Raw genomic sequence first — 22,458 nt, 5'->3', positions numbered from 1 at the left:
CAGGCTTTGCAGTCCATGAGGGACTTGTGGCAGGATGTGGGAACCCAGTATAAAATAAGTTCTGGTTTGTTAGTACCCAGAGGTGAAAAACTTTGCCCGACCACTCTGCTGTCACAGCGATGCTGCATTTTCTAAAAAGAGTGGCACACTCGTAATATGCACAAATTGGTCCCATTGAAACCATTGTTGAAGGCTAAGGAAAAAAGCGTCTGATACTCAGTATCCTTCCACTCATTTGAAATAAATAGGCTCAATTCCTCAGGGAGAAAGGTGGGAATTAAGCTTAAGTGTGTGTCTGATTTCAAAATGGCCATAGAGCACGCACAGAGGAGGTGAAATGGGAACAATTTTGTGTCATTTAGAGACTCACTTGAGGAAATTGACACTTGTTGGCTCATTAAATGAAGAGGACACCTCCAATTGCCAAAGGTCTGATCAAAACAAGGGACAAGAGAATATACAAAATGGAGACAAAACAATCTTCTATGTCTCGATTGAAAATAAAACATTGACTGAAAAACATTGACTGTATCTTTCTCTGTATTAAAATGCAAGTGAAGCCAAAAACAAGTCTCCACCTGTGCAGTCTCAGAAAGACGGTTTGAAAAAACTATTGGACCAACAGGCATCAAGGAATATCTTTGTTTGGGGGGGATTCAAAAACCTTTGAAGATCTAAACTTGTTCATAAAAGGAGGCAGTTTTAAAAGCCACCATGGTTGTGTTCAATTCCTTTCTTCTGGAAGAAAAAAAAAAAGACAGGGATAGCGCTTTTCACACACTTCAATCACTCGTATTGTTCTGTCAAACTGAGTACATATAACATCTCTCAAACGACTGGAGCATGTTACTGAAAAGAGACGGCGAACGAGAGATGATGGCAAAGAAAAGCTATAAGATTCACCTATGCTGTGACCGCAAGCTTGGAGGACAGTTATAGAATCCATTGTTCTGACCAATACTGTGCTTTAAAAAGGTACACTTCCATAAAATAAATGACACTGACTGGATTTTTACTGATATTACTGCCACACTGTTTTACATCCACTGTACTGTATGTTGTCCTATAACCTGTAATGATCAGCCATAGTATGGGCTAAAACAGCACTGCTGATTGGTTGTTTGTTCTCTTAACATTGTAAATCATTTCAACAGGGCTAGAGATTTTTTTTTAATTAATACTGTCGAGCTGCCTAGTATGTCAAACATTAGCATATGTCCAGCAAGCAAGCAAGCTTTTTGACAACATAGCTCACATGTGAGCACGTGAGTGGCGACCACTTTTTGGTTTTTGGCCTCTGTGGTGCCAAATTACCCAAATTGCAAGCAAGAACACACCTATTTCAATTTTGATTGTAGAATGCAGTCAGCTTTATAGTGAATGCAAAATTGGGGGGTCTAAGTCTCTCCAAAAGGACACTCAAGAAGGAAAGATTGTTCCTTGTACCACTAAATCAAATTCTTTCCCTCCGCCATTTGTAAGTGTACAGCTCGGAGAATTCAACTTATAAACAGCCTTCAGAATGTAGACAGCGCCAACAGGCTACTTGAGACAGGGATTTATGCCTCTAACTCAATTAAAAATTAACTTGTTTTCCTCTCATTTGAGAGAAAAACAGTGTATAGAGTAAAGCATGGAGCCAAACACGCAACACTAGGGTGAACATAAAATTGAATTTGACAGAAATAACTTGATAGTGTTGGCTCAAACGTAATTTGACGGGAAAAGATAAGGAGTGAGGGAGAAAGACGGAAAGACAGACAGCAATATAGAGAGAGATGAGGCGAGAGAAACTGAGAAACTGAGATGTAGGGAACAAGAACAAGAAAATAACGGCTCCACTAAGGGGCTTCATTTTTTTTTTTGGAATTGGCAGCTTCAAAGGAATATAAATAATTGAACACCCTCACCCCATCACTGTGAGTTCTGGCCAATTACTATTAGGAGTACTTTGCCAAGAAGACTGCTGTTGAGCACTCTTAAAGGCTGAAAGAAAGGAGAAGGAAGAAGTGAGGAGGAGGTGAAAGGCCAGAAAAAAATGCTGATAAATAACCCTGTCTCTCTGTCCAAAATAACAAACCTAAATACCTAAAACAAATACGGCAAGATAGAGTTGCTTAACTATCTTAAAAAGTGAAGAAACTGCAATATATCCTGAATGAAGAAATGTACTTCTAACTTAGGTCTATGGAAACATCAGACATTAAGGAAAATAATCAGGGAAATGTCTTTATTTTCCTTTATATAAGATATAGCATATATAGCAGAAATTCTTCTTCTTCTTTTTCTTCTTCTATTTCTATCAACTCCCAAAGGACAGCAACAAAACACAACCAAAAACAGCAACAAAACACGACTAAAAAGAAATAATTTCCTATCCCCATGTGGCTTTTAAAACAAGATTTGAATGACAAAACATAAAGGACTTCATGATGAGAATTGTTAATAGCTGCAGAGCCGTTTGTTTAAGTTATTATGGACCCCCAAAGCTCTCAATTCCTGCGGGGTGTGTGTGTGTGTGTGTGTGTGTGTGTGTGTGTGTGTGTGTGTGTGTGTGTGTGTGTGTGTGTGTGTGGCCACTTTTTTGTGCGTAGGAAACGGTGAACACCATGGCAACTATGTCACCTCGTGGCTCATAAATCAAAAAAACTAATATAACAAGATGGTATTCACACGTCTAATAACTTCAGTAATTACCTACACTTTCAATATTCACTGGGAAATTTTTAATCAGCCTCCCTGACAATGTCAGAGACACAACCTTTTCATGGTTGAAGTAAAAAAAATGAACACACCTTTTGACTGCTGTGTTTGATTAAGCAGTGCTGTCATCCTGGTGTATATATTTCAGACTTACAAGCTTTCAGTGGTGTTGGGTCTTTGTTTTGATGCTTTTCCCCTGTTATCATGACTAAAAAGCACCCTGGGTTGCAATTTTGCATACATTCTATAAATAGTTGATTTCCACTTTCCATACAACGGATATTTTGTTAATGATGATAACTGATAAGGTTTAAAAATTAAAAGGATATGCCTGTAAATATTATTGGAGCACAAAAACATGGATGCGCCCATATGGTGTTAGCTTTCTAGTTATTGTTGATAACAAGCTGTCATGGTTACTGTAACCATTTGTCAGTGTGAGTATGAGAAAATCTAGTTGGCTTGGCTAATTATTAAATGTAATATTATCTTGTTTGTGTATATTAGGTGTATACATTGCATATTTGTAAATGTGCTTAATTATTTTTTATTTATGGAACCTTGGAAAAAAATACATGAATATCACATGGTAACACAATCATTTTGTGTCTTTCTCATAAAGCAAATGCACCACACTGCCATTTAGTTTTATAGCTGTGCCACAACAAATATACATCTACTCGCTCAATATGCTATAATCACCTTTGACAACGATCAGGTGACACATTAAAATAATGCAGTCTTTACTTACACACACACACACACACACACACACACGTGCGTCTGCATACAAATTTCATGCAAACATGCAGACAAATATAGACACACACAAACAGGCAGTCATGCATTATTACAGTTGGGGTGGCAGAGTTTATTGAGCCATCGTTCTTTCTCTTTTGATTAAAAATGTCTCCTTCTCACTGTGATTTATGAGTGTAAATGGAAAAGAATGGAGGGCAGGGAGAGAGAGCAAGAGAGCGAGAGAGGGAGGGTTGTGAGAGGAAGGGATGACATCATGCTTTCAGCTGGGCCTTTTTTGCAAAAGAGTGGCACCCAGTGTGTGTGTGTGTGTGTGTGTGTGTGTGTGTGTGTGTGTGTGTGTGTGTGTGTGTGAGTGTGTGTGTGAGTGAGTGTGTTGATACGAGGTGGGGATTGGTGCCCCCCCAATCCCCTCAGTCGACCAGGTGGGAGTGATTATGATTGGACAACTGCACCACTGGGCTGTGTGTGTATGTGTGAGTGTGTGTGTGGTTATTCATGTGGGTGTGAAAGACAATCAGAGGGAGCAAAAGAAGGTAGTGTGTGAGTGTGTGCATATATTTTCAGACATAATGGTGGGGCAACGCTGTGCGGCCCCAGAAAGAGATGAGAAAGAAGAGTGAGAAAGTGCGTGTGATGGGTGTGTGTGTGTGTGTGTGTGTGATCAAAAGGGGAGAGGATAAGAACAAAAAAAAAAGTGCGAACATGAGCAAGAGACAATAAGACAGAGTGAGAGAGCTTGACAAAAACAGCGATCATATCCAAAGACAGAGCAGACAAAAACTGGCAAATACTGACAGATGGGGAGGGTGCCCTGCTGTTTGTGTATTTGTGTGTGTGTGTGTGTGTGTGTGTTAGCGAGAGAGAGAGAGAGAGAGAGAGAGAGAGAGAGAGAGAGAGAGAGAGGGAGAGAGGAGGGGAGAGGGAGCAAACAGACGCTGTGAATAAGTTCAAGTGGAGGAGAAAAAGTCCTAACATAGTGGCCAACTGTCTTAATATGCAACATGTTATTGAGGAGGAGCGTTTACACCTCTGCTTTACTCTCATTCTGAAAATGAGTGTGTGGCCTTTCCATCAGTGAGGAAGAAAAAAGGCAAAAAGGAAGAGAACAAAGACATCTGTCTGACATCTGTCTGAGTGCAATTTCAGATGTTTTATAGCCAGCAGAGCTGCAAGACACTCAAATTATGCTACCAGACACTCAAACCACCATGCAATCAAAAGTAGACAGCTCTGTTGCAACATGAGAAAAATCAAGTCCTCCTCATGTTATCTTGAAACACTGAGAACACACTCACTCAATGTCAGAAACTGAGGCGAGCGAAAAGACATAGGAGGGAACATAAACGCATTTTTTTCTTGGAAATTATATAAGATTTGAGAGCTATATCAAGAAAATGTAACTAGCACTAATTAATCATCCCCTCCATCCCTTTTCTTAATTTTTCACTGGTTACTTTTTGACAAAGCAAATATTGTACTGAGAGACACAGACAGAGAGGAGGGGGAGGATAGGATTGGACCACATCAAAATGAGACAATGTCATAGCGCTGCCTTCCCTTACAGACATACAATGGACAAAAACACTAAAGCAAATTTGCACACACATCATTTACATGTTGTATGCAGTGTGGGTACAGTCAGCTAACACACATGCCTGCACACAAGCATTACCTTGTCATTGACACACTCCAACACACATGCTCACAATGATCTACAGTCGTACACACATTCACCTCCTCATATGTATAATTTTTGTATATACTCACCAACACACTTACCCACACACACACACACTTACACACACAGGAATTACAAACAATGAAACCCAAGGGGGAGCCTCCCCACCTCGCCATCACTCTTGTTCTATTTCTCTGCAGAGCCTCCCTCTTTGTTTTGTCTCCTTAATGCTGCTCTAAGCCCATCTTAACGGGGAAATGGTGCAGAACAAATCCTAAGCAGGAGTTGACAGGGTTGGATAAGAGACTACTGACGTCCCTCCGTTACTAACATAAGAACTTATTTGGGACAATTTATACAAACGAGCATCATGTCTGACTGGTAAATATTTCAGAGATATCAATGATTTAACATTGTCTGGGTTTCTGATGGAAACTACAGAAAAATCTGGTATCTGAAAAGTCACATGTTCAGTCTTTTCAACGCAGAAGGTGTCTATCAACAGCTATTAGTACATGTCTTTGAGGCCCTACATTCTCACTCATCTTAAGTACAATACAAACAAATGCAAATGTGAGAATGCCACTTCGTATAGGTCAAACCTAGCTCTTGAAATTGAAGTGATTTTTAATTTTTTTTTGGGCTGAGGCAGAGGCAGTCAATAAACAACACTGTTTTAGGAAGAAGGAAGCCTTTCCAAGATCAACAATTTGAGACAGAAATATATTGCTTTACACACTCACCAAAAGCAAACTGAAAAGGACAGTAGTAAAAAGCAGCTGACGTATCTCTATGAAAGGCAGCAAATGTTCACCAAAGCTTTGTCTGTTGATGCCATCTTCCACCTTTCTACAATATTCCCGGTTTCTAACCTGGGTATCAGAATTCAGTAATGAACCTCTAAAGAGCACTTCATAGGAAAGCTGAGAAGTTATCAGTAGTAGCATGTTAGTGAGTGTCTCGATACTTACATAAGGCGTGGGAGCCGGTGAGCAGCAACGATAGCAGCAGAGTGGTGACAGGCAGCAGGAGTGGCAAGGAGAGGCGAGGGGCACCGCTGGTGGCCATCTTGGCTCCAGTAGGGAAAGGGGGAGGGGCAGGGAGGGGTGGGGTGGGACTGATCTTTGACCTGGCTGGAGAGCCGAGGCCCCGACTGCGCAGGGAAGGTTGGGGTCTTCACGCAGGACGGCTTGGCACTCTGCAAAAAGGCAGGAATAAAGAAATTTTTTGTTATGAACTTTATTTATGCCAAGAAGGTTTGTTGACATTCATACTGTTTTGCACACACACAGATCCAAAATCATAGTTCCAAACATTTCCATTTGGGATCACAGCACAGATACAATACATTTTCTACAACTAACAACATAACACCCGATAGATATCAGGAGTGAGTAAATGACTACTAACTACTACCAAAGTAAAATGGTTTTAAACTACATCTATTACTTTCAAGCATTTGACAGGACCCTTGTAGCCAGTCACTTGCAGTGAACAGGTGATGGTCCTGCTCACATGGATAGGACAAGACTTCTGATAAGCACACTAGGCCGCTCTGCTGACACATAAATGGAAGGAAGTTATTGTGTTTCGGTGACAGTACTGGAAGCAAAGTGTCACACACCTCAAACCCTGTAACCTCTCCATCTCACAACCACTGTCTTCTCACATCCCTTAATTAGCAGGGGAGTCACCGTTTTTTTTCTTTTTTTTCCCTTTCCTAATCGCCTGATCTTGTCGTTATTTGCTTATCTCATTGCCTTGTAATTACACAGGCACCCAATGATATTCCAGGCACCATCTCTTTGTTTTAGTCAAATTGCCATTAATCCCCCAAGCTACACAGAGCCTCCTACCACACACACACACACACACACACACACACACACACACACACACACACACACACACACACACACACACACAGACGAACACGCACCCAATTTTTCTCATTGATATGTCTGGTGTAGCACAGAGCCACCACCAAGTGGTTATACATACTCTTTAATTAAGAAGACTTGAATAAAGAGACAAAGAAGAGAGAGTGAGAGAGATCCATGACATGAATGTAATGAGTTTGTCAATTTCTTTTTTTCTGACATGCATGTTGTTCAGCTAACACCCTTATCGAACACGAGCTAAGGTAAGGTTTAATAAAGGTGCAAGGTCTTGCTCAGGGACACTTCAACAGAAAGCAGTGTCCGTCTCTACAATTAAGCTGTAAACACAAAACTGTCCGTTCTCAGAGGATCAAGATCACAAGACAGCCCAGCTTCAAGCCCCTGTGTCAGGCAAGCATCTGCTCTGCTTTAGTGTCCTTGTGCAAGACACTGAACTCATCCCAGCTCTGCTACTCTGCTGAGCCTACATGAGGGGTGAGGGCGACTCTTTAGAAGTGAGATTAATTACCTGCACACTGGGTGGTTAACAGGGTACTATATAGCACAAACTGTGGCGACAGTGTGCAGTTTATTGTGGATGCCCCAAAGCAACTTTTTGTCCGGGTAACCTAGAGGTTAAAGATAATGTTCTGTGATCACAGGTTTATGGTTTTGATCCATGAAACAGCTACTTTCAAACTGTCCCTGACCACTTCATAAAACCATACCTGCTAACTCACAGCACGCTGCTTTTGAGTAGTGTCAGTAGCTGAAATGTGAACTGAATCTACAAAAAATAGCATAACTGACTCACCATTCTAATCTCTATTATTGAAATGAGATCACGAAAATAAAGTGACTATATAAAATGTATGGAGGGATATATATGGCCAGAATACACAGATTAATGATATATAGCTTTAATAATATAACTACCTTGCTTACATAAAACCTTTCACATAATCATATTATCTGGAGTAGAAATGGCGCCGACATTCATTAACCCACTGTCATTGACTACAACGGCTTACACCACCTTAGTACAATCAAATATTTGAAGAAAAAAAAAAGAAAAAAGGAAAAAAAGGAAATCACCTTATTTTAAAAAATACTCATTAACAACCACATCAAGCTGCTAAATTGTCAGAGGGGTTGAAAAGTTAATATATATGCAGCTGTTTCACAGGGCTGCGCTTGTGACTGTGGCCTTGTGAGAGGCAGAAAACCACAGCTAAGTGCAGTGTAACTAAGCACCTCAGACAGCAGGCATATACAAGTGCCCCACCCTTCACAGCTCCCGTGCCAGCTTCTTCAACTGCCTTGATGAAACAGACACAAACAAAACCTATATATGACACAAACATATACATACAGTATAAAGCTTCTGGCCTGTAACACACACTCTTTTTTTCATGTAATTTGAACAGAGAAATTCAAGAACATCTGACACACACACTTATAAAACACAAAAAGAGAGATCAACAATAGGTCTTTTGTGGTGACGCCATGCCAGAAAGGAGTGGCTGTCTTTCAGAAGCTCAGTTCATCTTTCAACACAATACTATACACACACACGACCAACATGCGCGTCCTTGCTTGTTTTTCTTTCTTGGCCTGGAGCGCAGGTGATGTCATTAATGAGAACTGAGGGAAATACAAAAACATGAATAGAGAGAATAGGGGAGTATCAAATTGTCTAGGGGACTTCTGAATGATGCCCCTATTGTTCTGACTGTAAACATTGGTGTAGGTAGAGGGAATCTTACCATGCCTGCAGGGACTTACTCCATCTACAGTATGTTCACAAGATACCTAGGTTATGATTTATGACCCTCCCCTTAGAGCATGGCTTTCTATCTCCACCTTTGGTTGCTATACGCACTTCACAACACAATTACAACACCTATTGTTGTTGAACGCTTCACCAAACATAGCCTAAGGCCATGTGTGGGCTCCAGTTAAACCACAGTCACTGTCTATGCAGCTCAATGCTATCGTCTTTCTTCAAAGGTAAATACAAGATAGAGAATAGATAGTGATGTTTAGAAAGAAAAGATACATGTATGCCTACACATATTCCTTAGCAATCCCAGAGGGATTGGGAAAGCTAAACCCACACCAAAGCAGATTTAACCTCAACAACAAATTCAGTTCTAAACAGAGACGCCAACAAGTTGCAAAAGTTGTCCTTCGCTCAAAGGGAAGACATGATATGGAAAGCACAACGTGTTTCTCGTGTTATTAGCACCTCCATGGGAAAAAACCTGTCAACTCTTGCTAAAAGCATTCATCACTTCCCCCCTAGAAATGGGAGAGTATTTAGCATTCAGGCAATGTTAGCAGAGAAGCCAATCGATTGATAAACCTTCACCATTACCTCAGCTACTTCCACATTATAGGCTGTGAGCAGAGGAGGCTGCTAATGCTCATGATTTGCAGATCTGAATTCAACCAGGGTGAGCGCAAATACTCACTAATGTCTAACAGAAATCAGGTTTATTTGCAATATTTAGTGATTATTACACTTGCATACCATGAAATACAATGAAATAAGTGTTTGGTTTTTTTGTTTCAAACTGACAACCTTACTTTGACAAAGGCCATTCATTACAGGTTATTCCCACTGATGGGGAATTAATATATTTTGAAACTTTTGTAATATCACTCCAGATATTAACCAGTAGCCAGGCTTCTGTAATTACAGCCAAAATGGCGGCACAATTTCCACTGAGTGGTGGCAGTCACTGGCTATCAGGGACTCTCACTTTGACATGGTCAAGCTTTAAATTCAGCTCATTTCCCCATGCAATATTGATACTAATGCATTTGATTACTGAGACTAAGAAAGGGAGTGAAGGGAAGGGGAGATGGGAATTTGCGCCATAAGCATGAAATGAGTGCAGGACCAGTAGATATGAAACTGTGCGTACATGCACACTTACACACATGCCACAATGGGCCAGGAGAAATAAAAAATGAAGGAGCAAATCCTACAAAGTGGATGAAGGTGCAGATAAGTATATAGGCTACATGAATTTCTTGAGAAGAGACCAGTGACTTCAAGACACCAAGCTATTTCCATCTACTAATACAGACTGTACTGTTACAAACAGTCCTTCCCACACACACACACACACACACACACACTGTAAAGACGTGAAGTTGTATTTGCGAGGAGAAAACTACGTATCACCCGAGGGACCACATTAATAATCTCTTTTATGAGGTGAACAGTAAGCTCATCTCTCTCTCACACACACACACACACACACACTTAAATAAGACCTCCGTTTGGTTGGGCTTGAAGATCAAAACTGAGTGTTTGATGTCAGAAACTTCAAAAAGAATAATATTTGCAGGGGTTTGTGTAGTCCCAAAAAAGTTGGACTTTCCACAGGAGTACATTTTTCATGCATTGTTTGGTTTCTGGAGCGTGTGTAGCAACATCTAATTTTTGGCTCCAGGACTCTGACAGGTCCTGTTTACATTGACTCCCTGCTGCAGCCTGGTATGGATGCTGTTCATTCTCCAGAGATGGGTATTGTCCTCTCTAGCCTGCAGGAACTATAAGGAGGATGTGGCAAAGTGGCATAGAAAAATCTCTAAATGTCACTGGAAATGCAATGGTTTTCTTTGTTAGAAAATTCCAATGAACGAAATGAGCTGAGGCCTATAAAGGTTAACTTTCCTCAAATGGGGGCATTATTTGCAACAAGGTCACTAATGATATAGCATCAATGTTCTTGCTTAATATCTACAACAAAAGCCCGATTGAAGTATTTTAAATAGGCTACTCCAAAATGGCATTAATACCACTTATATCAGGGCCACTTTGGTTATTTTGAACTGTGAATGTGAATGTGTCTATCCAAGAGAAGGCAAAGGTGTCAGAAAACTGAGAATAGGCTACCGTTTGACCAGCTTGTGGCATTTCTAGTCAAAGCCAAAAATTCTAATAGAAAATGTCTGATATAATGTTAGATATACCAGAGCATAATATTCCAGTAAAAAAAAGATATCTTCTAAGGGGCTAACATTGCTATTAAGCAGCTAATGCTACATTAGCTAATGTTACTAACTAATGTTAAATAAACACAAAAAAAAATCTGTATTATATTCTTTACTACAAATAAACACAGTTAGGTTAAACTAACTCAGGTGTAGACTGCGTACTTATTCATGTTAACACCACTTATATTGGTCTTTGACCCAACAGCGCCAACAGCTGGTTGATGGCTTTGGCTAACTGCTAGCTGAGAGTTGCTAGCTGACGTCTGTCTGTAGCTGTGTAAAAAAGGGGGAAACCTGAACACGACCCTTGAAATGGGGGGTCTTGAAACAGCAGATGACTAAGTAGGCCTCCATGGCTCTCAAAATTTGTATTTGTGACAAGTGATATAATGTTGTTTTGGTTAATAAAAATGGCTCGCATAATGTTAGCCGCTAAAGGTAGCCAGATGTACATGAGTTATGACTGATGTTTCCAAAACTCCACAACAGTAGTTATTGCCTGCACGCTGTGTAATGGCATGTACTTTTCTGAATATATTGTTATATATCTTTCATCATAGGGTTGATTTGGAAACTTGGCGGACTTTGTCACATTTTGTGTAGCCGTGGCTATTTCATGCTCTCTTGATTGATTGTAATTTTGAGTGAAATACTCACATAAATGGCATTAGGTAAAGGAGATGGATTTCACGTCTTAATCATCATTTTTTTTTTAGTTAAAAGAAAAAAAGAATGCAGTAGCTGATTGTCATGAAGATAAGCCAGTGTCAATTTGTGCTTTTTTTCTGTTGGATGAAAAATTTCAGCGGATACTGCCTTTTTCATGGCCCTCTCTAAACTCTGCTGCTGTTTATGTTCAGCCTTCAGCCGCTGTCTCTCCCTCTGCAGTCTTTCACTTTAGATGAAGTTTTTATGCGTCAGCCCCGAGTTACAAGCTTTTACCTCAACCAGTTTACTGTGCTTCACTGATTCATACAGAATACCAACACCACAACAATGTATGATGCAGGTCCATTCAGTGTAACGGTGTGTGTGTGTGTATATATATATGTGTTATTTGTATGTGTATGTGTATCTGGGCCTCTGTGAACAATATTGTCCGTGTGTTATGTGCATATATTAATTAGCATGTATTTAAACATGGATAAGACATGTATATGTATTTATGTGAACATAAATATGTAGATAAAGTGCTTTATATTTGTACTGATTTGTATTTCATACGTGCATAGCTGATTTTATTTTCCCCTGGGGTTTTTTGTTGTTATTTTAAGTGTGCGTCTGGTATATAAGTGTGTAATAATTTAGTGTGGACTCCTTTATGTATACCCATATAATTTATTTGATTCTGCATGTGTGTATTTGTTTGTCAGAGATATACCCACACTCACACACATACACACCTCAACCTCAGCTATAAAGCAAGTCTATAGCAACCATCTGTTTTTCACCATGCTGAAATCCTAACAGTATTGATTCCATGTGTCATTGGAAAGGTTTTCTCTCTCTCTCTCTCTCTCTCTCTCTCTCTCTCTCTCTCTCTCTCTCTCTCTCTCTCTCTCTCTCTCTCTCTCTCTCTCTCTCTCTCACACACACACACACACACACACACACACACACTCACTCACTGCACCTTTCTGGCTTTTCGCATCAGAATATTGGCTACATCTTAAGTCAAAATCTACCATGACAAAAAAAAGGGAAAACCCAACCAGCTATATATGTGGCATGTGGGCCGTATAATAGAGCGAGTGTGTGTGTGAGAAGGAAGGTGTATTTGGCTTCTAAATATATCCCCTGATCAAACTAGGCGTCCTTCAAATCCTCCATCTCTGTTTTCTTTTTCTCTATCAAACCCCCTCCCCTCCTCTCTCTCACTTCCTCTCCATCCTCCTCTTCCCCCCTCGAACTCATGCATACTAAACTATGCTTGCATTGCAGATGTTTGGTAGGGAATCACATGAATTTGCATGGAACTGCAGGACTATTATGTAAATGCCCCAGTGTGTATCTACCTCCCAGCTTCACTCTTTCCATCCACTCCATCCTGCGAGATCCGTGTCAGAAGAATTTGAAACAGGGCGCACCTGTCATCACCCATCCAGTGGAGGGAAATAAGATTGCGCAAGGAAAACTAATTCATACGTGTGTAAAAAAAAAGGTATTGTCTGTAACATTTTAAGCATTTAACTTTGACTTACATTAAATACAACAGTAGAATCAACATTATCATGCAACAGGCAGTGAGGTGAGCAAAGATCACAGCCAAATAGTTCTGACAACAAACGTGACTACTATTACTGTGACTCTGCATGCTTGATATACTAAGTACATAAATCAGAGCCAGAGGAAAGGGTGTAATCATTCTCTTACTTAAGTAAAGTAAAGAATGTTCAAGAAACATTAAGCACAATTTTGCAGAGACACATATATTCCCAATTATGGGCAATTAGAGCAGTCTCCAGTACATGTGACTCACATCTAACTTTGGATGATGCAGAAGTGCCCAGGGACAACAAAATGCAACACGATACCGTGCAACCCTGAATACAACCTCAACTGATATTACTGATATAGTTACTGTATCTACAGAATAAACTCAACAGAATATTATATGTGAAATATATTTTCTGTTATGTCTAGGTAGGGAGAACTGCACCGCCATGACCTCATTAAGAGATTGCAGAATGCCCTGCCCTGGCAACCTCTCCTTGGAGTAGCTTTCCCATGAGCCTTTGCCCTCAACTGTTCCCAACCTCCCAGGCCTAGAAATGGCGCTTGACACCTCAGAGACACCTTGTGTCGGCCATCTGCTGTCCCCCTGGGAGAACCATAACCTTTCTCTGGGGTTTTATGAGCCTTCTGATCTCCTGTTTGCCTTCTAAAGGATATTTTGCTGCAATGAACTGCTGAAAATCATGTAAAGTTCTGTTTTTTAACTTAAAAAAAAAGCCAACTTTTCTAGTGAAATGATTGTTGGCATGAAAGTATACAATTTTAAGGTTCACTCTTAAAGTTACGAGTCAGCCCAATACTAAAAATGATTCTTTTTAAAGCTCAGACTCTTCAGTGTGTTGTGATTGTGTCTGATCAATGTTCAGGCTGCCTTCATAGCTTTTTGGAAAAATGATGGACTGTTGTGTCTGACTACTTCCAAATGGGACTGGAAGGTTTACAAAAAGATTTGAGACCAAATTACCACAAGCCCAGTGAATCTTCAACCTTTTGTTTTTCTCCAGGTGTTGCCCTCAGTTCGATCGGCAGGAAATGGGTTTACTCTGAACATTATGAGGCTGCACTGTCCTTCCAATAAACACCCAGGGCTGTGAGGCTTTTAGCTGAAATCCACCTTGGTTGAGGTTGAGTGCACAGCGGCAAGCATCAGGGTCGTGCAGCAGGGGTGAACGGATTGGCAGCTAGGAAGCTTGGGTGGCAAGCTGACCTCCTAAATGCGGACTTTATTGCACAGCCATTTTGTTTACCACTAAGGGGTGACACACTATCTGTCTCCTGTGTAACCTCGCCATACTGTGACGCCACAAGTTGGCAGATGAAATCCACACACACCAGACACACACACACACACACACACACACACACACACACAAAGAGGAACACTTGTTTTTATTTTCTGCCTCTCCCAGTCTGTCGCACTGGCTGCCAAGGATCATAAAAGCCAAAGGTTACAGGTGGCACTGTCTGTGATAGAGTCTGGGAAGGGCCGCTACATATTATATAGGGGAGGTATCTAATTATAGGACACAGTACAGGTCACAGTAGTGTGAAGAAGGGAAGTGAGACGGGGGGGGGGGGGGGTGTTGGGGCTGTGTGAGACAGTCCTTGACAATGAAGGGACACGTGTGTGTGTGTGTGTGTGTGTGTGTGTGTGTGTGTGTGTGTGTGTGTGCGTGTAAGAGAGACTGTGGTGATTTGAAGAACTGGGAAAAGGAGGGGTGACGCTAGTTTTTGGCCCTTTGCCAAAAGAGTCAGACAAGCATCACACCAACTGGCCAGAGGCTTAAACGTCCTTTAAAATATGCCACAGGAGGGGGGAAAGAAGTTTTTGAAGGGCAGCAGGGACAGTTGGGGAAGAACGCTTCATATTCATCCCAGAAATGGGATGCGGATGGGCGGGAAATGAGATTATTCTAAGTGATCGAGGAGGAGGCAGAGGAGGGATAGACTGGCAGACCAGGGTGTTTAGAAAATGTCTCCAAAACTCCTCTGTGTAATTGGCAGGACACACCGTGCAACATTTGCTGTGTGGTTTGAGAAGTTTCATTTCCAAAATGAGATACATACCATTTGAAAAACTGACACCTACATAACAAAATGACTGCTGGCATGTTAACAAAATTTACAACTGAGTGAAACTGGAGCTATCTTTGGACCTTTGCTTTAAAAAGTTAAAATTTCAGTGATAAATCTTTTATACAGAAATCAAGTGTGACTTTTTCTGAAACAAAAGTACAAGAGAGCTCAGTGTAATAACACCTATCATGCAAATATAAGGAAATACTTTGTGCTAAATAGGGATGTAACGTCATTCAAGAGTTCATTGAAGTATAGTGTTTGCACTAAAAATAATATTTTACCACAGAGCCATCAGGGGCATGACCAAGACTGCTTCTTTTTCTGGTTATTACGATGGAGGTCAAACACTGTTGCAAATGCCAGAAATAAAATGTGGAATAACTGAAAAGTTCTTCTGCTGTGCAACTATAGGGAATGGTCATATACTATTTGTGGGTCTGATAGTAAGGCCGTTGCTCTCGAGGTTAGAGTTAATGATGGATAACTTACATGCTAAGCTTCAATAAGTACCATCATCTCAGTAAGAGTGAAAGTCTTTTCAATTTTTTTTTTTTTTCAAAAATTCATTTTCAATTTATAAAAAGAAAACAGAGCCCTCATCCAGCCCTGTCCAATGAATTAGGTCCATTTTGTGTCTTTTCAAAATCAGATTTTAAAATGTAATTCTCACCTGCTTTGACAGTGATCATTGAGATAAATATAATATGAGGCTGCAACCTTTGCTGAAGCAAGGCTGCTTTTTCAGGGTTCATATCTAAGGCTCCTTTTGTCCCAGCAGCTTTCTGATTAATCCTCTATTTCGCAAGAGGGGGAAAGAGAGGGAGCCACACAAAAACTTGCATTCACATACAAAGACTGATATATGAACACACACTTGGACACATAAGGGCAAACTCTATTGGCTCTGTTGATAACAAACTCTCTCTTCATCAAGGGTGGTCATCTTTTTTTCAGGCTTCTTTTATCATGGAATTAATTGAAAATGGAGTTAATCCTGGTAATTTGCTTCTAAAACTGGGCCAGAGCCCATCAGCTCTGTAAGTAGTATTCAGAAACCTTACTGTGGTAGCCAGCATTTCCAAGATTAAATTTTTTCCATGTGTTATTAGGAAGGCGGATTTTACATTGCCCTTGTTTGTGCCATTATCTGATCATTTACAAACAGAACGAACATAAAAATGATTGATCTCCACCAGAAATGTAAAATTCCCACCACATTCAAGCCAGCACGTACTGCAACAGACATACACAAGACATCTAATTAACTTGATACAGGTAAAAAGGTATCCCCATTGCTGCCACTCAGGATTAAGTTGCTTACACATAATACTTTAGTTAGTATGTCTCTCTGCACTAATTTTCAAAATTACATTAAATTGCTGCATTTTCATCATGCTTGATTAAAGTGACTGGAACTGATTATATGGTTCAATGTACAAGAAAGAAGATAAACATGCTAGCGTAGCAATTAGTGTTGTGCAACTGTGTGTGCAGAAGGCTGTGGTTAGATCCTGTTTGGGCTGGAGGTTAGGGGAGTGTCTGTACCCCTGTCAATCACACAGCATTGTAAAGAGCCGAGACAGATGGCGAGGTTGACCCACACTCTGCCTTTCTGCCTGTCAGTCCACCCATCACAGTCCCACCACCAGCATTACTGCCTGGGAAAGACAACTGTTTTTTACAGCCTTTAAAAAATACCAGAAGAACAGACAGCAGCAAATGTGACACTTTGACTCAGGACCAAATCCCTGCTTTCCAGTATGGTGCGCTACAGCAAACCAGACAATCAACAAAATAAGAAAAGCAGAGATCAAACAACAACAATCATATGTTGGATATAAGCAAAACCTTAGGGGAGAATCAAAATTTTGCACCTGCATTGCATTTAAACACCTAAAACATAATTATAATCACAATCTGCTAGTAGTGAAATCTTCACCATGCTAAAAAGAAAAAGCAGGTTGCCATGGACAGTCGGGTCAGTACACAGTGGATTGCCATGATACATTACTAAAAATTCAAACATCTTGATTATAAATTAATTGTGAAGTGAAATAATAGACAAAAAGAAGAGTAACATATCCAGACAGTTTCAGTTAGCGTATTTTTGGAAGCCCAGGAAATTTCCAGCAAAAATCCCCTCAGAGTTTCTAGATAACCATCAGACAGCTGAGTATGAAAAGTCCTGTGTCCTTTGGCCAAACACTGAGGCTCAAACCGCCTCATGTGACCTGTTGAGCATTTAGCCAGCGGTTGGCAGATGCTGTACGGGGGGGGAGAGTGGTGTTCAGTGGGAGGTAATAATCTAGCATGTTCCATATTAATGTATTCCTCCACAATAAATTACAGAAACACAAAGCCAGTGTTGTGAACTGCCTTACTTTCCTCCCACCCCAACAGAATAAAGAGTTTGTTTGTGGGGTAGACAAAAGGTTATTGTGGACGATGGACATGCACGTTGGCAAAAGCCAGGAGAAAAGGCGGTGATGATAACGCAATTGAGCTTCCAGGAAACCCGCTCACTCAGACATTTAGTAAATAAGAACAGGGCGCATACAGTGGCCACACAGGCACGGCCTCTCAGATGTGTGCTCAGTGCTTGTCTCTCACACATTCCCTTCAGTGTGTCTACAAATTCAGCACTCCTTTGAGCACCCCACCTCTGACCCTTTCACTCCAACCAATGACCCTCCACCACCATCAGCATCCTTTTAAACGCGCACAATAGCAGGGGTCACTTTATGTGCCGTTGACTTGAGAATGAATTTCAGAGGGAGCGATGGGAGTTGAGGAGGGTGGTGGAGTGGGGAGATGTTGAGGTCAAAGGTGAGAGGTCGGACAGCTGGTAAACCTCTTTAAATCCTCTTTTTTCTTTTTTACACCATGCATTCTTTCACAGCAGGGTACCGTTAGCTATAGCCATCCATCCCTGCCTAATTTAACTCTGTGCATGTACGTGAGGTTTTTTTAACCTTACGTGTGTGTATGAGTCACACTCATGCTATGGTATGCATATAAAAGGCATATTTTTAGGAGACTACAGAACACAAAAGATAAATTTATTCTGCAGTATTCAAAACAGCAACACCCCAGTAGTGATGGGGTGGGTGGGGGCTAGGGGGTTTGTTTGTTTTTCTGCCTGCAGTACCCACGCTGATTTTAAGTGGTGGTAGAGTGGGTGGGGGGGCTTTTAAGTCCTGCAACTAATGCATAAACAAGACCCCTTTCTCTCTGTCTCGCTGTCTTTCATTTTCTCTGTGTGTTTGTCATTTACCCATGCTGTGTGTATTGTTGTGTGCCACACTGCATGGAGTGAGGGCAAGAGAAGGAACGAAAGAGAGAGAGAGAGAGAGAGAGAGAGAGAGAAAGGGAGAGATAGCTCTACTCCCCTGCTATAACTTAAAAGGAATGTGACATGTTTACCTAATCAGGGAGCCACAAACACATACATGTGTACACGTTATCATGCTCATATTGTATGTACAAATACTGCATGTAGAGTGGGAGTGGCTGGAGATGTCAAAAAAGAGTAAGGGAGACAAAAGAAAGAGAGAAAGCACTTGTTTACGTACATAATCACATGAGTGAGAGGGGAGACCACACCCCTGCTCCTTTAAACACAATCTCACTCACACACACACATACAGACACCAGGCGAAACCGCATCCAGAGCGGATGAGTCTGATCGACAGATGAGTCTGACAGGCTGATGAAGAAGCCGTGGAAGGGATGGGTTGGAGGTGGTGGGGTCTGAGATGGGGGGTTATAGACTTAATGGAGACAGATGAATGTATCATATTGGTCCCAGACAAAGCTGTGGAGCCAGTGCCAGCCACAGTGACCTGAAGAACAATGAATACTCAGAGACAGTTAGAGAGAGACTGTGACAAAGGGAGTCTTGAGAGAGCTCACACTGCAGACTCAGTGCTTCATGCAGCAGTTTGGGCATCGAGCACTTAGCTCAAGAGCACTTTGGCAGTGATGGTGGGTACTGTAATTCCTGCAGTCCTTGAATCAGGAGCTTGCGGCTCAAACAGACTATCCAGGTTTTAACCAGAAACCTTTCAGTTTCAGTGATTTACACTACACCAACCAGATACAACCGACAGAATGTTGGCTCACGATGCTGCAGGGGATGGAAGAAGCCCCTAACATACACTAGAGATGTTTTACTATTGTAATCCACTTATGGATTACCATGTTTTTACAATCCATGACAAGGCTCAAGCTTGGTCTTAGTTTCATGTCAGGTCTTGAGGGAGATTGTCTAGAGTTGTCTGATAGGGTTTTGACCTAGACTTCTTCTCTTGGTTTTGGCCAACAGTGTCACCCATTATGTTCTTAGGTTGTTGTTTTCTTTCTTTGGGGGGGGGGGGCAGATCTTCTAAGTTTACGATGTTATCTTGTGAATTTCCCTTGAGAAGCTATCAGGAGGTAAATACAAACGGCCATTTTCCATGGTGAGTCTTTGCCAAGGGATCACCATCACTGGCAAAGAATCCTCCTTCACAGCAGTTTTATGCAGAAAGTGTGGAATTGTATTGTACTTTTATAGTTAGTGACACTACTCTTTTATAATTAGTGACATTAATCTTCCCGTCTCCTCCTGTCTTTCTTCCTTTTACTTTTCTACTAATTCAGCCTGACAAGAGGCAGCAGGCTCACCTGGATTTGGAGAATACTCAAACAAATGTGTTTTTTTCTTCAAATTGACCTATACATTTAAATGTACAGTTCAATGTTACAGCTAGTCAATTTCTAGGTCCTACTTAAATCCTAGTTCAAGCACCAAATGACCATGGATAAGATAGTTAGCGTTAGACAACAAGAAGAAAGAAAATGAATCAGTTTAGCAGGCTCTTATCTTCCTGTTAACCACAGTAAACATCATTTTGTTCTGCATTTTACTGATTAGTTAGACCCAGACAGTTTCCTTCTTCATCTGTTCAGTCTTTCAAAACATGCTTGTGATCAAATTCTATGTAGAAAAATGAGCTTGAACTTGTTTAACACACCCTCCGCTCCTGCCATCAGGGTCAAGAACACAGTAAAATCAGTTGATGCAGTGTTGTGTAAGAGACGGAATGAAAACACTCACAATCGCAGGCTTCTGAAGTACATGATGGAAGATTTGGTGAGATGGAACACAGTGCTAACTTGCAGCTGAAGTCTTATCAACAACACTTAACCAAAACATCAGGGAGGTAGATGTAAAAATACAGTCTGGAAATATTAAAGGGTTCCAGCGACACAAACACCAGGGCAATTAATCATGGGAAAACAGTGACAGAGTGAACAAGAATTGAAAAGAAGCATAAAAAGATGACGTCCATGCCAGGCTGCCGTACCACCAAGCTGCTCATCTTCTTGGCACCAGGCAAAGCGCTGGCTTTCAATCAACCAGGAGGCCCGTTTTTTTTTCCCTTGCTTTTTATGTTTCTTTTTGTTTTCTTTATTCACCATAAGAGTTGTGTACAACTCGTTCGCTTGCTCGCTTCGCACATTTGGATCACCCTCACTCGCCGTTCTTTATTGGATTGGAAAAGATGGCTGGTTTTTCCAAAGCCTCCGGGCCTTGAAATGCATGCAGGCTGGAATCCAAAGCCACTAATCACAGCTAAGGGAATAGGCAGACTGAAGAGTCACGATTTGTAGCGAGGGAGGAATGGAGGGAGACTGGAGGGAGACAGGAGGGAAGGAGGGAGAAGAGGTGAAAATGAAGAGAGGGAGAGTGAGAGATTGAAGGAAGTAGCTATCATGGAACAATACGTTTTTAGGCACTTGGCTAGACAGAGAGCGGGCCAATAAGCCATTACTACCAGTGACACTATAGCTCTTGATTATACATAAATAGGGACTGATTTAAGGCCTTGTCTGATAGAATGTGTTATGGAGTGTGTATTGTGTGTATACTTCAGTTTGAGTGTGTTTGTTCTGACTGAGTATGTCTAAATGAGTATGCATGTGCTAGTGTGTCCGTGTGTGACTCTGTCTCTGTGTGACAAGTCTAAGGCAGTGTGTGTGAGGCAGTGTGTCAGTGTATTTGTATGTACAGTATACGTGTGTTTGATATGTGACTGTGTGTGTGTGTTTGTGGCCTGCCACTCCGGTACACCTCAAGCTGTTCGGCTGTCGTCAAGCTCGCTCAGCAAGAAGCAGGCTGCTCCATCTGGTCAACCTACCCCTCCTCTGTCTTCTCTAGAGACTAGGTGTGTATGTGAGTGTGTGTTGTCTGCATGTGTTTATGTCTGTGTGTAAGTGTGCATGAGCCTGGCTTTTACTATCATGTGCAGTAATTTGAATACCCCCACACACACACACGCACGTGTACATTCTCTGGGTTATGCAATGTGCCTGAACTACCTATCCACTTAACCCCTGCACACACACACACACACACACACACACACACACACACACACACACACACACACACACACACACACACACACACACACACACACACACACACACACACACACACACACACACACAGCAGCTTAACAGGTACTATAAAATTAATCAGTATTCTATTACCCTTTCATCCCTCATTTCAGCCCTGTGTTTGCTGGCATGATAGCAGGGAAGCCTCTGAGGTAAATTAGACACAATGACATAAAATCAGCGGCTGCAGCATCAACAAGACAAAGCCCAAAACCCATGGGCTCACAGCACACTTGTGTACGTTTACGACCGTGGATCATTCCTGGTTCACTAAAGCATAATTTGTAAGCAGCAGAATGGTGCAATAAAGCTAAAAGTAACATCTCAACATATTAACACATTTGACAATAAGATAATGGAGATGTACATACAGATATAGATATATAGAAGTATATATACATACAGATAAATATAGATCTAGAGAGAGATTTGTTTTTTTTTCTGAAATGGCTTTACAAAGGAATTTGTGTAATCTAATAAAAAAATACATGAACTAATATTATTGAGAATTTAAATACATTTTTACTTAAGTCTGTTTCCCAGAGAGTGCCAGAGTGAGAGATAAAAAGGGTAAAGGCCAATTAATTTCTCTGGGTCTGCATGGCTGTGGCACTGCGTTGGTGGCGTAATCCACAACGGTCCGGGCAGATCCCTGTGCACACATCT

The 22,458-nt window shown here is 41.1% G+C and overlaps 1 protein-coding gene across 11 annotated transcripts in view; it reads right to left on the bottom strand.

Annotated features, from left to right (window-relative positions):
• Window positions 1-22,458, bottom strand: part of ptprsa (protein tyrosine phosphatase receptor type Sa) — a 234,709-nt gene that overhangs the window by 131,312 nt on the left and 80,939 nt on the right. For all 11 annotated transcript variants that reach the window (XM_051377403.1, XM_051377406.1, XM_051377407.1 and 8 more), the window contains one exon: window positions 6,115-6,341. In XM_051377403.1, coding sequence (XP_051233363.1) covers window positions 6,115-6,211 — 97 coding nt within the window. In that variant the 5' untranslated portion in view covers window positions 6,212-6,341. The remainder of the gene's footprint in view (window positions 1-6,114; window positions 6,342-22,458) is intronic.

This window comes from Dicentrarchus labrax, unplaced genomic scaffold, assembly GCF_905237075.1.
Source record: "Dicentrarchus labrax unplaced genomic scaffold, dlabrax2021, whole genome shotgun sequence".
NCBI classification, from domain to species: domain Eukaryota; kingdom Metazoa; phylum Chordata; class Actinopteri; family Moronidae; genus Dicentrarchus; species Dicentrarchus labrax.
This window is presented reverse-complemented; position numbering and strand designations above follow the sequence as displayed.